This window comes from Pithys albifrons, chromosome 2 (assembly GCF_047495875.1).
Source record: "Pithys albifrons albifrons isolate INPA30051 chromosome 2, PitAlb_v1, whole genome shotgun sequence".
NCBI lineage: Eukaryota > Metazoa > Chordata > Aves > Passeriformes > Thamnophilidae > Pithys > Pithys albifrons.
This window is the reverse complement of record NC_092459.1, coordinates 116957154-116971423: the sequence shown is the minus strand read 5'-3', so window position 1 is coordinate 116971423 and position 14270 is coordinate 116957154. Positions and strand designations below refer to the sequence as shown.

At 47.4% G+C, this 14270-nt stretch overlaps 1 protein-coding gene across 2 annotated transcripts in view; it reads right to left on the bottom strand.

Moving 5' to 3' along the window:
- EFEMP1 (EGF containing fibulin extracellular matrix protein 1) overlaps positions 1-14270 on the bottom strand; it is a 45623-nt gene that overhangs the window by 4551 nt on the left and 26802 nt on the right. For both annotated transcript variants that reach the window (XM_071582212.1, XM_071582213.1), the window contains exons 5-9: positions 8733-8855; positions 5621-5740; positions 2915-3034; positions 1402-1521; positions 58-181 (exon numbers count right to left, since the gene is read on the bottom strand). In XM_071582212.1, coding sequence (XP_071438313.1) covers positions 58-181; positions 1402-1521; positions 2915-3034; positions 5621-5740; positions 8733-8855 — 607 coding nt within the window. The remainder of the gene's footprint in view (positions 1-57; positions 182-1401; positions 1522-2914; positions 3035-5620; positions 5741-8732; positions 8856-14270) is intronic.

The window sequence follows — 14270 nt, the reverse complement described above, 5'->3', positions numbered from 1 at the left end:
AGGGTGAGGGGCAGCTGGGGGCTGGCGGGGCTCAGGGAGAGGGAAACTGCCTCATACTTCTCCGAGGTGAGCACGTAGGGCTCCTGGCACGGGTTCCTCGGGTAGCAGCGGAACCCGCCGTGGTAGTTCCAGCAGATCTCGTCCTCCCGGCACTCATTGGTCGTGTCGCACTCGTTGATGTCTGGGGGGAAGGCAAAGGGACCCTGCAGCAAACTCCTTCCCATCACTGCCAGACACACTTACTGTGCCTCCAGTACAGCCACACCAGTGAGGCTGCTGGAACTCTCAGGGCTGTGTCCTGTCCTGGTGCTCTGGGACCTGCCCGTGAGGGATTGGGCTGGGCAGAAGGGCAATAACCTGGTTTGCTGGGTGGGGAGCAAGGCTGAACATGGCACTTGAGTGCAAATACACATTCACCACATGGGGTGCAACTGTAGAACTACTGTAAACCTTCTAATTAGCAGAGAATAACCCTACAGCAGGAGGTGTCCTGAAGACAGAGGAGAAAGGTCTCAAGCAAGAGTTAATTCCCTGCTTTTGTTGGTTCTCATTTTTAATAACCCAGGTTTCATGAGCTAAAATGCTTAATTAATGGCTGCATTTCACTAAAATACCTCTGAAAGGAATAATGAGAACTTGTTTATTGTGCACAGCAGAGCTTCCTGTTTAGCCTGGGCAGAGCCCTGCAGGGAGGTGGGCACTGTCAGCCTTGGTGCCTGTCAGTGCCAGAGCCCCACTGCCAACCCACATGGGTCCTGAATTTCAGTCACAGAAAGGATTTATTCAGGTGTAATCAGACTGATTTCTAAAAGTGAGTGTTAGATCTGGTTCTGGCTTACAGAAGCAATGGTTCTTGCACTTAACGTATTGTTCTGCCATCTTCTCTGAGATGCAGAGACATTGACAATCCTGGCACTTGGTGGCACCTGGGCAGAACATTTGTTTCTCCAAACACAAACTCTCTAAGCTGCTGAAGGCTTTCACTTTTTTGTTTTGTTATCAGAGCAAACATATCTTTAATTTCTCCTATGACTGGATTTAGGAATCTTTCTAAAAAGAAACAGGATATAAAGCCATATTTCATGTCTGTAACAAATGGCCTGATTTTATTCAGGGGTGTTTAACTCTGAAACTCAGACCCACTACCTTGACATCCAAGTTTGATCTGGGGGTTGCAAACCCTGAAATTTCCTCCTAGAAATCTGAAGGACTTGGATTTTTTGCTGCAGGATTCAAATAAAATGACAAGATACTCAATTAATGACCAAGTGCTTTATCAGCACATCTTCTGCTAACAAAGTAATAATCCTGGCATGGAATATAAACATCTGGAGAGCAGGTGTTCTTAGTCTTGGCTGAACTGCTGTTAGTGATGCAGGGCTGTGAGGAGAGGGCACTTACCTTGGCATGTTCTGCCTCCCACTACCTGGTATCCTTCAGGACACACACAGGAGAATTTTCCTGGCTCGTTGACACACTGATACTGGCATAAATAACTTGAGGTTCTGCATTCATCAGTGTCTGCAGGGAGCAAAGAGCTCACAGTTACTGACTTTTAGCATCTACCTTGTTACAGAACTAAATATAACAGCTCAGTGCTTAAAAAAAGGTTCTGTCTAAAAAGAACGTTGTAAAAGCCCTGCAATGTGCTGCTCGATGCCTCTGGGTTGCAGATGGAAAGGCAGGTTCCACCAGGGTTTTAGCAATAATCTTCCAGAAGGAGAATTTTGGGTTTGAGGAAGCAGAAGCTAAATTAGGCTTCAGAACAGGTTTGGGGAAATAACTCCTGAAAGCCTGGACACTTGTAGTATTCCAAAATGGGATTACTTTGAGGGAGGAAAACACACAGATGTGAGATTAGTGAGTAAGGCAAAAATGTTGCCTTTGTACTTGTGCCCTGTGCTAATGGACTAGCTCTTTGGGAAAGAGGAGGAGGGTTTTTTGGCCTTGTAATAATATTCAGTGTATTCCATTCTCCTGCTTTTTTATCCTGTGAAACCATCAGTCCCTGGTGAGAGGAGTCTGGTGTAAAACAGAATTTAACAGTGAGTGCCATTAAGAGGAAATTAATTTAAACCTATCACAACTAGGGCTTGGCTTGGGAAACAGCAGAACTCCCTCCTCCTACCTCTGAGGTTTGAGCCCAGCTCTTGATTTGAGGTCAGGGATGTCCTCGGAGGCTGCATTCTTGCTGCTCCCTGTTCTGTTCAAATAGGATTAGCTTAAGCAGCTTGGCAAGGGAGCATCTGTAAGAGCTCTTCCAGCTCGTTTGGGAGGGCAGTGCTAAAGCAGAGACCTCTCTGGCTCACAGACTGGCAGAAAGGATTTTGGGCTTTCAGGGTGAGATCATCATGTGGCCAAAGGGGATTAGGGGACCCCCGTGGAGACTCTGGGGAGGAAATAGAGTGTTGATTGTATAATCATCAGGAGACACGCTGTTTGTGTACACAGGCTTGAAAGCACCTCAGAAGCACAATTGTCACTCCCTTCAAATCAGAAATCAGAGGGTTTCTTTCCAGAGGAGCCCAACAACACAGAATTGCCCTTGGTTTTGGTTTGCATTCCTTTCCCATTCATTTAATGGTCATCAGCATCGGACCACACACAATTCCATGGGTTTGGAACAAAGTGCTCAGGAGCCTTATTTATTCCTCCCAGCTGTGACCTCAAGGGCAGCAAGGTCTTGTTTTGCACCTCCTGCAGAGTACCCAGCCCTACCTGTACCTCAGCGCAGCCACTCGGCTGTGAATCAGCCACATTTGCACCCTAAAAAATAAAGTGTCTTAAAGCTTTTGGCCCCAACTGCACCCACGGGGTGGTTCCACTTGACTTTGTCCCTCAGTTCACAGGGAGGCTCCTGGGAAAACAAAAACCAGACAAAAAGCTGCTCTTCCAAGGCAACCCCCCCACTTACCTTCACAGTTGATTCTGTCACTGCTCAGCTCAAAGCCTGGATTGCACTGGCAGATGAAAGAGCCCAGGATGTTGTAACACTGCTGTGCACACGGGTTGTTGGCATCACACTCGTTAATGTCTGAAAGGAAAAGCTGCAGGTATTTATCCTGTGTAGGTGCTCACTGGGCTTGGTGCCTCAGTCCTTAGGCTGGGCCTGCTGCTCAGCTCTCAGTGGAGATCTGCAGTCACTAAGCAATGTCAGATCTGTGCTTTACATTCCATGTAAAAACCTCTTTTTCCAGGAATGAGAGTTATTCTAAAGTGTGATGAATTCTCCCAAAAATGTTTAGTGTGGCCATTAAACTCCACATTCCAGCCTTTTTTTTTCAGGTATGAAATGCCAAGTCTCTATAAATAATTACTATAAGAACACATACTGATAAGACCTCTCAGCATGCAGTGGTTCAGATTTATTTGAGCTATTTATTACTCTCTGAATCTATTCTTGGAGATTCCTTTGCCGTTATACCCCGAGCCTGGGGGGCCAGGGGGTGTGAGTGCCCTGAGCCTGGCCACGCTGGGGAGGTGTGTCCCATCCCAGGGAGGGCTGTGGGAGGGAGGCAGTTTGTGATGGGAAGTTTATGGAAGTCTAATCACCTCTGCAATCTGTAATCCTTGTCCTCACAGCCTGGTGATTAACTGCTGCTCCTCTGCTGTCCACTCCATAGCTCTTACTGTGCTTGCCCTCTTGGGCCTCCCCTGCATGTTTTCCATTCATATTTGTTTATCAGATAACCAGGAGAAGCTTCATTTGGAAAAAACCTTTGAGTTCATGACTTTTGCAAATGCTCTTAAATGTCAGAAATGCTGTAATTCAGAGAGACAACTAAAAACTGACAAACACGAGGTGTTCAGGAAAATTAAACCAGTGAAGAGGGTATTAATCCTCTCTGTGATGAACCTCCTAGTCCTGAAAATGAATGATAACAGTGGAAAACCCATCACAAAGTTGTTTTTGTTTTATTTTTCCTTTTCATTCATTTCTGGCAGCAGTGCAAAGAATGCACATCATGCCCGTGCTACCAGAAGGAATAAATACAGGTCACAGCCACAAAGAAATTCTGGCCATCTCCATCACCAACCTCTTGATTTTTTTTTAAGGCCATTCTCTCTGCACTTCACATTACCTTTTTATTATTAGTCTAATCCTTCTAGAACAGAAGCTAGGATTTCAAACGATGTCAGTCTTAAAGTTTTACTGTGCATTTTCTGTTATTTATTTCCAAAGGGACAATCACTTCTGAAAGGACACTGTTAGTGACCTCTGTTTTCATTCTTAACATTATTTTCTAGATATTCAAATGTGACCTAAGTGCTATTTATCATGTTTTGAGGATAATTACACTTAGCTGCAGAGGCACAGCATTGATTGCCAGTTCCAGCCTTAGCTGTGTGAACTGGGAATAATATCAGGAAAAAGCCACTGATAACCTGAAGTGATGCAGCAGAACTGAAGCAATAATGAAATCTAATATTGTATACTGACTATAAACCTCTGTGCCACCCAAATTACAGGAGTTCAATGAGGCCCCAGCTCTCTCTCCAACCCTTCTGTACCTCTTGGGTCACTTGCAGAGGAGCAATTGGAGTGTTACTGGGCTGGGGACACTGGTGTGCCAGCTGTGTGTGGCACTGTGTGTGTGAGGTGTTTCCCCACACAGGTGTGGGTGTTGGTGCCAGCTGTGGGTGGCACTGTGTGTGTGTGAGGTGTTTCCCCACACAGGTGTGGGTGTTGGTGCCAGCTGTGTGTTGCACTGTGTGTGTGAGGTGTTTCCCCACACAGGTGTGGGTGTTGGTGCCAGCTGTGGGTGGCACTGTGTGTGTGAGGTGTTTCCCCACACAGGTGTGGGTGTTGGTGCCAGCTGTGTGTGGCAGTGTGTGTGTGTGAGGTGTTTCCCCACACAGGTGTGGGTGTTGGTGCCAGCTGTGGGTGGCACTGTGTGTGTGTGAGGTGTTTCCCCACACAGGTGTGGGTGTTGGTGCCAGCTGTGGGTGGCACTGTGTGTGTGTGAGGTGTTTCCCCACACAGGTGTGGGTGTTGGTGCCAGCTGTGTGTTGCACTGTGTGTGTGAGGTGTTTCCCCACACAGGTGTGGGTGTTGGTGCCAGCTGTGGGTGGCACTGTGTGTGTGAGGTGTTTCCCCACACAGGTGTGGGTGTTGGTGCCAGCTGTGTGTGGCAGTGTGTGTGTGTGAGGTGTTTCCCCACACAGGTGTGGGTGTTGGTGCCAGCTGTGTGTGGCAGTGTGTGTGTGTGAGGTGTTTCCCCACACAGGTGTGGGTGTTGGTGCCAGCTGTGTGTGGCAGTGTGTGTGTGTGAGGTGTTTCCCCACACAGGTGTGGGTGTTGGTGCCAGCTGTGTGTGGCAGTGTGTGTGTGTGAGGTGTTTCCCCACGCAGGTGTGGGTGTTGGTGCCAGCTGTGTGTTGCACTGTGTGTGTGGCAGTGTGTGGTGCTTACCCACGCAGGTGTGGGTGTTGGTGCCAGCTGTGGGTGGCACTGTGTGTGTGTGTCACTGTGTGTATATGGTGCAGTGCTTACCCACGCAGGTGTGGGTGTTGGTGCCAGCTGTGTGTGGCAGTGTGTGTGTGTGAGGTGTTTCCCCACGCAGGTGTGGGTGTTGGTGCCCGCTGTGTGTGTCACTGTGTGTATATGGTGCAGTGCTTACCCACGCAGGTGTGGTTGTTGGCTGCCAGCTGGAAGCCAGCGTTGCACTGGCAGTAGTAGGAGCCGGGCGTGTTGACGCAGCGGTGGTGGCAGTAGGGGGGCAGCGTGCACTCGTCCACATCTGTGCACAGAGAACAGGGGTTAGTGCCAGCCCACAGCCCTGCACTGCTGTGCCCCGTGCCCAGGGACAGGGAATGGCACCTGGGGAAAGGCAGGGAGCAAAGCTGCCCTGAGCTGGTGCTGCTTCTGTGGGCACTCAGCAGTGCTGCTGATTGCCTCCAAGTACCTTCCTTACAACAGCTTTGATGCTCAATGCACATCCCAACTCGGTTTTTTATTCAGTGCTGCTTGCCTGGTTTATTTTGTGGAGGTGAAAGGGAATGTTTGGTTCAGCCTTTGTGCTGGGATCCCTCAGGATCAGACACGAGGCCCACAGCACTGAGTGAGGTGTGGAGCTCCTATTCCCAGGAACCCCATGCAGCACTTCCAGCACACACTAAATCTTTGCAGCTCCATCAGGACCAGTCCACGTTTTCGGAGCAAGTCCAGGGCAATGGCAAGGAGAGAAAATTCATGGGCTTGGAAAGGAAACAGGTGGTGCTTTCACAGGGATCCCCAGGAACTGTCTTGCTCCCCAAGGAGCTGCCATTGCAGCCTGTGCTGGATGCCTTTCCAGGGCCCAGCACCTGGCTATGCCTCTCGGGCAGTAAGAACCTTCCCCAGATTCCCCTGCTTTTGAGGTGGAGCAGCTGCTTTTCCAAGTGTCAGCATTCCTGGTGTGCATCAGAGCAGAGTTTTCACCTGCAAACCCACAAAACCTGTAACAGCCCATTCCTTTCCCTCTCTGTGGTTGCAAAGGTTTCCCTGGAGTTGGTGCTGTCTCTGTTTTGTGCCTGGGATCCTCTTTTATAATTCCATGATAGTGCCTGAGTTGGGCCTGCTGGAGCCTGGTGCAGAAACTCAGCCGTGCTCCCAACATGTACACAATGGGGGATTTCAAAGGCTCGAGGCTGACAAATCATTGCAGCACTCACTGGAACAAAGAAGGCACTTCCCATACCCATGCCAGATCTTGACTTTCCTACCTCCAGCTGTTTCCACCATAGATGTGTTTAAAAAGAGGCCAAGATTTTTTTTTTTAATCATGAGGAAAGTGTTTGTTTTAATATCAAGTGAAAAAAAGCATCTTTAGAAATTAACTCTTTGGTTGCCAAATGTGCAGTTGCTGTTTGGGGCTGAACTAAGTGGAGTGTTTTGGATGGTTCTGAATGAAAAGGCTTATGCTGGAACATTCCTGGCTGTCCATACAGTACCAATTGTCACTGTAACTCTTGGAAGTGGAAATGCAATAAATCAGGAGACACAGTAGGTTTCCATCCTTGACTTTTACAGGACTAAGCTCTTATAAATTACTGCTTAAAAACCTGATTATACAATATAGACACTTAAGCAGTGCTTTGCTGCTCAGGCACTGCATTTATACACATAAATCCTTCCAGGATCTGACTCAGTGGGAATTTTCCTGGTGGGATGAGACACCTCAGCTCTGTGCAGACCTAAGGGCTGAGCATCATCTAATCACTTGGGCCAAATCTCCTGTTTGAAGTGATGCTGGAAAACAATTCATTCTCTCTGCAGCCCTGCATTTCAAAAAAGGCTAATTTGGCAATATGTGAACAAGAAAAAAAAAACAAACTAAAAAAAGACAAATTATTAGTGAATTTAGATTAAAATCAACCAATTGTTTAAAATGTCTTTTTTTTCTCCCTCTACCTTGAAGCCAAAAAAGTCTGGAAAAATTTCTTTCAAATTTGAGAAACATTTCCTCCCATATGGAGAATCTCTATCAAGATCTGGCCACGAGCACATTTTCTGGCTGAGCTGTTATAAAATCCCCAAAGACAGGCTTTGTTCTGCAATGCTGACAGCACTAACTGTTGGGATGGACTTCTAATGTAGGTCACTGGGTAATATGTAACACAGGTGTTATTCTTGGGTTTGACCTCAATCAGAGAAGGGAAATCTCCCTTTCCAGCCCCCTTCATGGATGGAGTCAGATGAGGAAATACAGGGGTGCATCACTGCTGCATTTCTCCTCAGTTCTGTCCTGTTTCCAGGGAGACTTTGTCTTGCTGTTGGAAGTGCTGCTGCATGGCAGTAATATAATGTACCTGCTCTAAAATAATCTAAATAAACCCCAGGTATTAAAAAGAAAATAGGCAAAACAATTCCTCTACCTGCATTCCAAATTACTCATCCTACCCCTGCACAGGGAACTGAGAGAAATCCGATACACCTGTGTTTGCACCAGTTTGGCAGCTCAGGGCCTCATCTGCATTTCTTAGGGAAGAGATAAGAATGTTGGGGTTTGTTTCTGCAGCCCTTGCCTTGGAACCTCGAAGGAAGAGCCATGCCCAGGAATTCAGCTCAGTCTGGGTGTGTGCTGAAACCTCCCCACTTTCTTACCTGTGGCCTTAGCAAGGCTTTGGGAAGAGATCAAAACTAAAAATTAAAGAAGTCTTATAAAAACTTTCAAATGCAGGTTCTCTAACACAAAATGAGGAAAACCTCTAATTCTGTCGAAGACCAAAAGAAAACCCAACCCCAGACCAGCCTTGTGCCTTACAAGAGTCTGCCTTGAATAAAATATCACCTCATGGTGGGCTTTCTTTTTTCCATGGGAATGTGGGCACAGGGAGTGTGGGCACAAGGAATGTGGGCACAGGGAATGTGGGCACAGGGGCAGGGCTGGGGGAGGCTGTGCCTGTCCTGCAGCCCTGGGCTGAGCTCAGGGAATGTGGGCACAGGGAATGTGGGCACAGGGCTGGGGGAGGCTGTCCCTGTCTGGCACACTGGGCAACACCCCAGCACAAACAATAAACACAGTGGAAAGCATTAGGAAAATTCAGCTTGTGGAGTTCAACTCCAAGTGCTGGTTATACTTAAAATAGTCCCTCCTTCCACATGTCAGTGCTTAATTATTGTGATGAAGGGACTATTCCATTGCATTTCACAGTGATGCAGCTGCTTCACAGTACACATACCACTTCATAATCAATATATTGCAACTGTAGGTCATGGCAGAAAGGCAGTGGACTCAGGGCAACACTCACCAACACACTGGTCCCCTCGTTTCTGGTAGCCTGGGGGGCAATGGCAGATGAAGGACCCCCTTAAGTTGACACATACTTGGTCAGCTCTACAGTTATGGGTTCCAGTGGCACATTCATCTATATCTTTATAAAGAAAAAGCAAATGCAGTATTAGTCACTAAATGAATTAAAATATTAACCTGTTGAAACGCTTTATGCACCTCCAAGTTTTCTGTAAGAGAAGGCAGCAAAGTTCAAATGTGCTCCCAGGATGTCATCCCAACACTTACTCCATTTGCAGGACATAAAATGTTACCAGATTTCTGACAGCTTTGGATTCTGAGAGGCTGCAGTTGTAGATATTTTCAGATATGGTTATTTTAAGCAGTCAAATACCATTAATATTTTGTACTTATTGGCCCAAAACTTTCTATAAACTTCTTGCAGCTTTATAATATTTTAATAATTTGACTTTGTTGTTCCCCCCCCTCCCTACCCTGTGCTATTTGGATGTTTCATGTTGAATTACTCTGGAAAATTTCAGTAAATGCAGTTCAGCCCTTTCTCAAGGAGGACATAAGTTAGAAATATGTTGTTTTGCTGATCTGAAAGGGCTCTGGTGATCTCTCTTGCGTGGTTCTCGTGCTCCACGCTTTGGACAGGGACTTGGAACTGGGGATGTGGTGGCCTTCTCATCAGGAGGAGATCTGCCTCTTGTCATTCCCAGGAAAATTCCCCTAATTCAGTCAATCTGTTCCAGCCTTTGGAAGCAGTTCACATGTGTTTGTATTTGAACAGTGCAGCTGAAAATGTGAGCACTGCTCGGAGTAATTCAGGCAGCTCCCAGTTCACACTGAAGGCAGGTTTATACAGGCATAAAAGCAGCATTTTCCTTTTGCCTATTCATTAGAACTGCTGGAGGTACTTAATTATAATTAAACTGCATGTGCTGACAAATGAATTACAATTCGCTTTCTCATCTGAACATCCAGAGTGTTGGAGAGCTTTTCATTGTAACATGACACAGTACAGTGAAATGACTTCTTAATTTTGGCATCGGACACAATTTGGAGACTCTAGGCTGAATAAACAAATTCCTTCAAACTTATGATCTCTAGTTTACAAATCTCAGCTGACCTCTCTATTTGTGTAGGCACTGGGGATGTTAGAACATCACCAGTGGCAGATTCTGGGTGGTGCTTTGGAAAAAATGATGGATTCTTTCTCATAACAAACGAAAACAATTTTGACCACAAGATTCAACAAAAAATAAACCATCAACAGTTTGAATTAATTCTCAACGTTTGCCCTTTCCCCAAATGTCCAAATATTTTACATACATGTTCTCTCTATCTGACAGGGAAAATAAAGCCCCTTTTATGCTGGGCTGGGCTTTGCCTTTCTGCACAGTGTCAGTGCTGGTGCTGCAGGACTTGCTGAGCTCCCTGTTGTGCCCTGGCAGCTGCCAAGCACATTCTCAGGTGCAAAGCTGGTGAGGGAACACAACGGGCTGCCTCCCACCCCTGACACTGCACTAATGCTGGAGCCCAACTGGGGCAGCTCCAGGCAGGTCTTTGCAGGGACCTCACCGAGCTTTGCATGTGCTCCTAATTCCCATAAAAGCTGGAAATAAAATGGCTCAATACTTACACAGTTCCACTCCTTTTTGTTGAAGGGTGCTAGAACAAAGAAAGGTTATTTGATCTTTGGGAGCTTCATGTATGAGGAAATGTAACAGCAGTTCCCTTTTAAGATGGATTACTTAAAATGCATTGAATAATAAGCTGCTCCAGCTCAAATGATGCAGACTAGATTTCCTTGTGCACTCAGGCTCTTTGGTTGTTCCTGATGGTAAGTTCAGTTTGAAAGAGAAACAATTATTCCTAATTAGTTTGAGCCTGCTGGCTGCCTCCTCTTTTGGAAACTTTTGGAGGGTTTGATGTTGTGGCCAAAAAGATCTGGGTTTATAAGAACAATGCTTTCTTGAGACTTGTTTTAAGGAATCCTTTAGAGCTCTCCTAAGCTTCTTACTGGGCTGGGTGGTGTGTTATCTGTGTCTGTATGTGCTGTCTGTGTGCCAGGATCATGTCTGTCAGGATGTGGAATATTCCTGGTGGGCTCCAGCAGAGTCTCAGTGTTGTTACTCTGCACCATTGTGATGGTGCTTCCATCTGTCCCTGTCTGCTGGATGGCTCTGGTTGGGATGTGATTCCCTGGGCAAGGCAGGGAACAGAGACATGGAATGGAAGATTGGTGGCAGTTCCCTGCAAACCCAGCCCTCTCTGTTTGCTGTGCATTTCCTGAGCTGCCTGAGGTGGGCACTGAGGGTGGGCAGGGAGCAGCCTCCAGCCTGGCCTGGGGAGGGCAGGACATTGCTGTGCTTAGAGTTCTGCTCCCACCTGTGCAAAGAACCAGGAGTGGTGAGCAAGGGGGATACTAGGGTGAGGATTTGGGGGCTGAAAGCAGTGCCAAAGGTGGGCTCTCTTGGTATGACCCTAGGAGCAGCCCTGCCCTGGGGAGGATGGAGAGGAGCTCTGGTGGGTTTGGCAGTGGGATGCTCTGCCTGGGGCTGAGTCTCCAGCTCTTGGCTCTGAGTGTGACCCAGATCACCCTCCATGAGAGGAGCTGTCTGTTCTCTCACTGCCCTGGGAGTCTCTGGAGCACCAGAGGGGTGGAAGCAATGGCACTGCTGGAGGCCTCCTTGGGTGGGATGGGGCAGAGTTTCCTATCTAGACATGCAGAAGAGCTTCTTTCTGTCACGTGTCATGGCACAGTGTCACTGGTGGGGCAGCGCTGGCCTGGGATGCCCCCCCTGTGTGGTGGGTGCCCTGTCTGCAGCCATGCAGGGTCTGACTGCTCCCTGAGCTGCAGCTGCCACACTGTGTCCCCAGTTATGTCCCCTCTGGGGGGAAATCAGCAGCTCCTGGCTCTGCATTCCATCATTCCCTTATCTCTCCATAGAAATCGTGCTTTTCCAATCCAGTAGATCCCAAGGTTTGTCCTAACTGGCACAGTGCTCTCTGACCTGGCAGGGATCTGGGAGCTGCATCAATCCCTGCTCTGAGTCTGTGTCAAATGGAACAATATGTGAATGAGATGGTGGTTATACCAAGCACATATTTCTCCTTGTATTCCAGCACCTCATTCCATTTGCTCTCTCTGGGCAAAATCCCTGCACTTCAGTGGGACCAGTGCACAGGGCACTGGGAATCCATGCCATCCATGCTCCTGGTTTCTGCCTGGGGCACACCCATGACCAGGTGGGTTTGGACCCTGAGAGGGCTCTGCATGTGGAGCAGGGGTGGGATGGAACTCTTACAGCAACATCTCCCCAGCTTCAATCCTAAAGGCAACATAAATGTGACCTCTCCTCTCCAGCACAAATGTTCAATAATGTGTTACGTGCGTGTGTATTTATAATAATTAAAAAAATTAAAACAAGCCTCTCCACTGCACACAGTTGTCCCTCTGGGGAGTGGGTGAGAGAACAAACATGTGACAGATGTTTGTCATGTTGCTTAATGCACTACTGGAAAGCACTCAAGATACCACAGTGATGAGTGCACTATAAGAAACAGATCTAGAAAGAAAATATTGGGCTTTTACAAGCTCATTCTTGAGCATCTTCCCTCCACATCCTCTTTTCCAAATTTAATGTCATCATGATAAAGTTCATTTCCATAACTGTTTCAGCAACTTATTCCACAGCTGAAGCTTCTCCCTTAAGCCTGGTAAGAAAACACCTGAAAACACTGTCAACTCATTGCTCATCAACTTCCTTTAGGTTTCATTTCTAGATGTTACACACACCTTTGTTCACCCAGGCAAGCCACATAAACTCCATCAGTAACCAGTAACAAAGTGACCTTCTCTTTGAGTATTACCCTTTCTTTTTTTTCCTTGTGTTTTCTAATCTCAGCTAACCTTTTAAAAGGTCATGCTGTTCACCAGATAAATGCGAGCTGTAAGTTTGTATTAAATTGTTAAAACCCCTGAGTGGTATTTGGTTATTGATGTATGCAACCCATGAAGTACAGACTCATCTCAAACTCGCTGTGTCTCTGAGTCTGGTGGAAGGTGTTGCTCCAGTTGTATTCCCAGACACTTTTTCTCTGGACAGTTACAGCCTGTGGAGGTGAAAAATTGCTTTGGAACAGCTGAGGTGTCTCTGCCAATCCTGTTGCTGAGCAGTGTTCATGGGGGTGGAGCTGTCTCTGTAAGAACTGAGCTCAGAGAGTGGTGTAGTCTGTCACTCAAGAGCAAACTTACTATGGGGTCTGTTGGTACTTGGGTTATAAAAATATCTGTAAGATGTGTGAGGATTGAGCACTTTATTTGCAGTGTGTTGTTTGCAAGTGTTACATGCAGAACTCTGCCCTGACAGTTCCAGAGTCAGGGGCCTGGGGGATTGCAAGGCACAGAGTTCTCTGAACACTCTTGGTTCACATCCATTAAACACATCCATGACACTCCTGGATGAGAGGAATCAGTTCCATTAAACACATCCATGACACTCCTGGATGAGAGGAATCAGCTCCATTAGCACATCCATGACACTCCTGGATCAGAGGAATCAGCTCCATTAAACACATCCATGACACTCCTGGATGAGAGGAATCTCAGGCTGTTTTCCCCACAGCCTTGTGCTGGTCAAAGCTTGCAGTGCCCCAGTGGGTTGGGTGCTGTGGCCTCTGCCAAGATGCAAAGGTTATTGCTGTACAGAACCCTTAAACTGGAGTAGAGTCCATACACAGAAGGGGCAGGAATATTCCAGTGAGGACACCGGGGTCTCAATTAAATGGCATGCAAAGCCACACTGCTCTGAGAAATGTTAATCAAGTCCTCAACTGTGTGTGGGAAATAGGGCCACCAGACCCCAGTGACTCATCCTGACATAAATACTGCCCTTTGCAGCCATTTCCAGGGCTAGTCTAGAAAGTTCCTTTGGTAAGATTTGGGTATCCATGACCCTGTGCAGGTTAAGACGGTGCTCTGCTTTGCTGTTTGGGGTTTGCAGGAGGCTCCAGCACTAGTGTGAGACCACAGGGGCAGCAGGGCTTGCTCCTGGATTCCCTCAGAGCAGAAGTGACCTGGCCTTTCACAGCTTTCATTCCCAAGCCTCACTGGTGGCTGTACCCAGAGATTCCCTCATTTTCCAAAAATGTGCCCGCGCTGGCTCCTGCAGTGATTTACACACTCCTGTCCTGCCACTGCTGACTTTGGCAGCCTCCTCTGCATTGCAACCACCAGTTGTGGGCAAAAATTCTGCCTGACCTGCTTTTTAGCTTTCTCTGAACCTCGGCTATGGCTCCCTCTTCTCAGGGCACTTTCTCCCTCCCTGAGCACTCCCTTCTGTCAGGATCTTATCTGGAGCCTTAACATTTTCCCCCTGGTCTCTCTCTCTGAGCTCCAAACCTGGCTCCGTTCCCTCCACGCCGTGACTCACTTTTCCCAAACCCCCTGACTCATGCTGCTCACTCACTTATGCAACAGCTTAATCTCTGCAATTTTCCTCCTGTCATAAGGAGAAGCACAGAAAATCAGGGGATGCATTTCCCC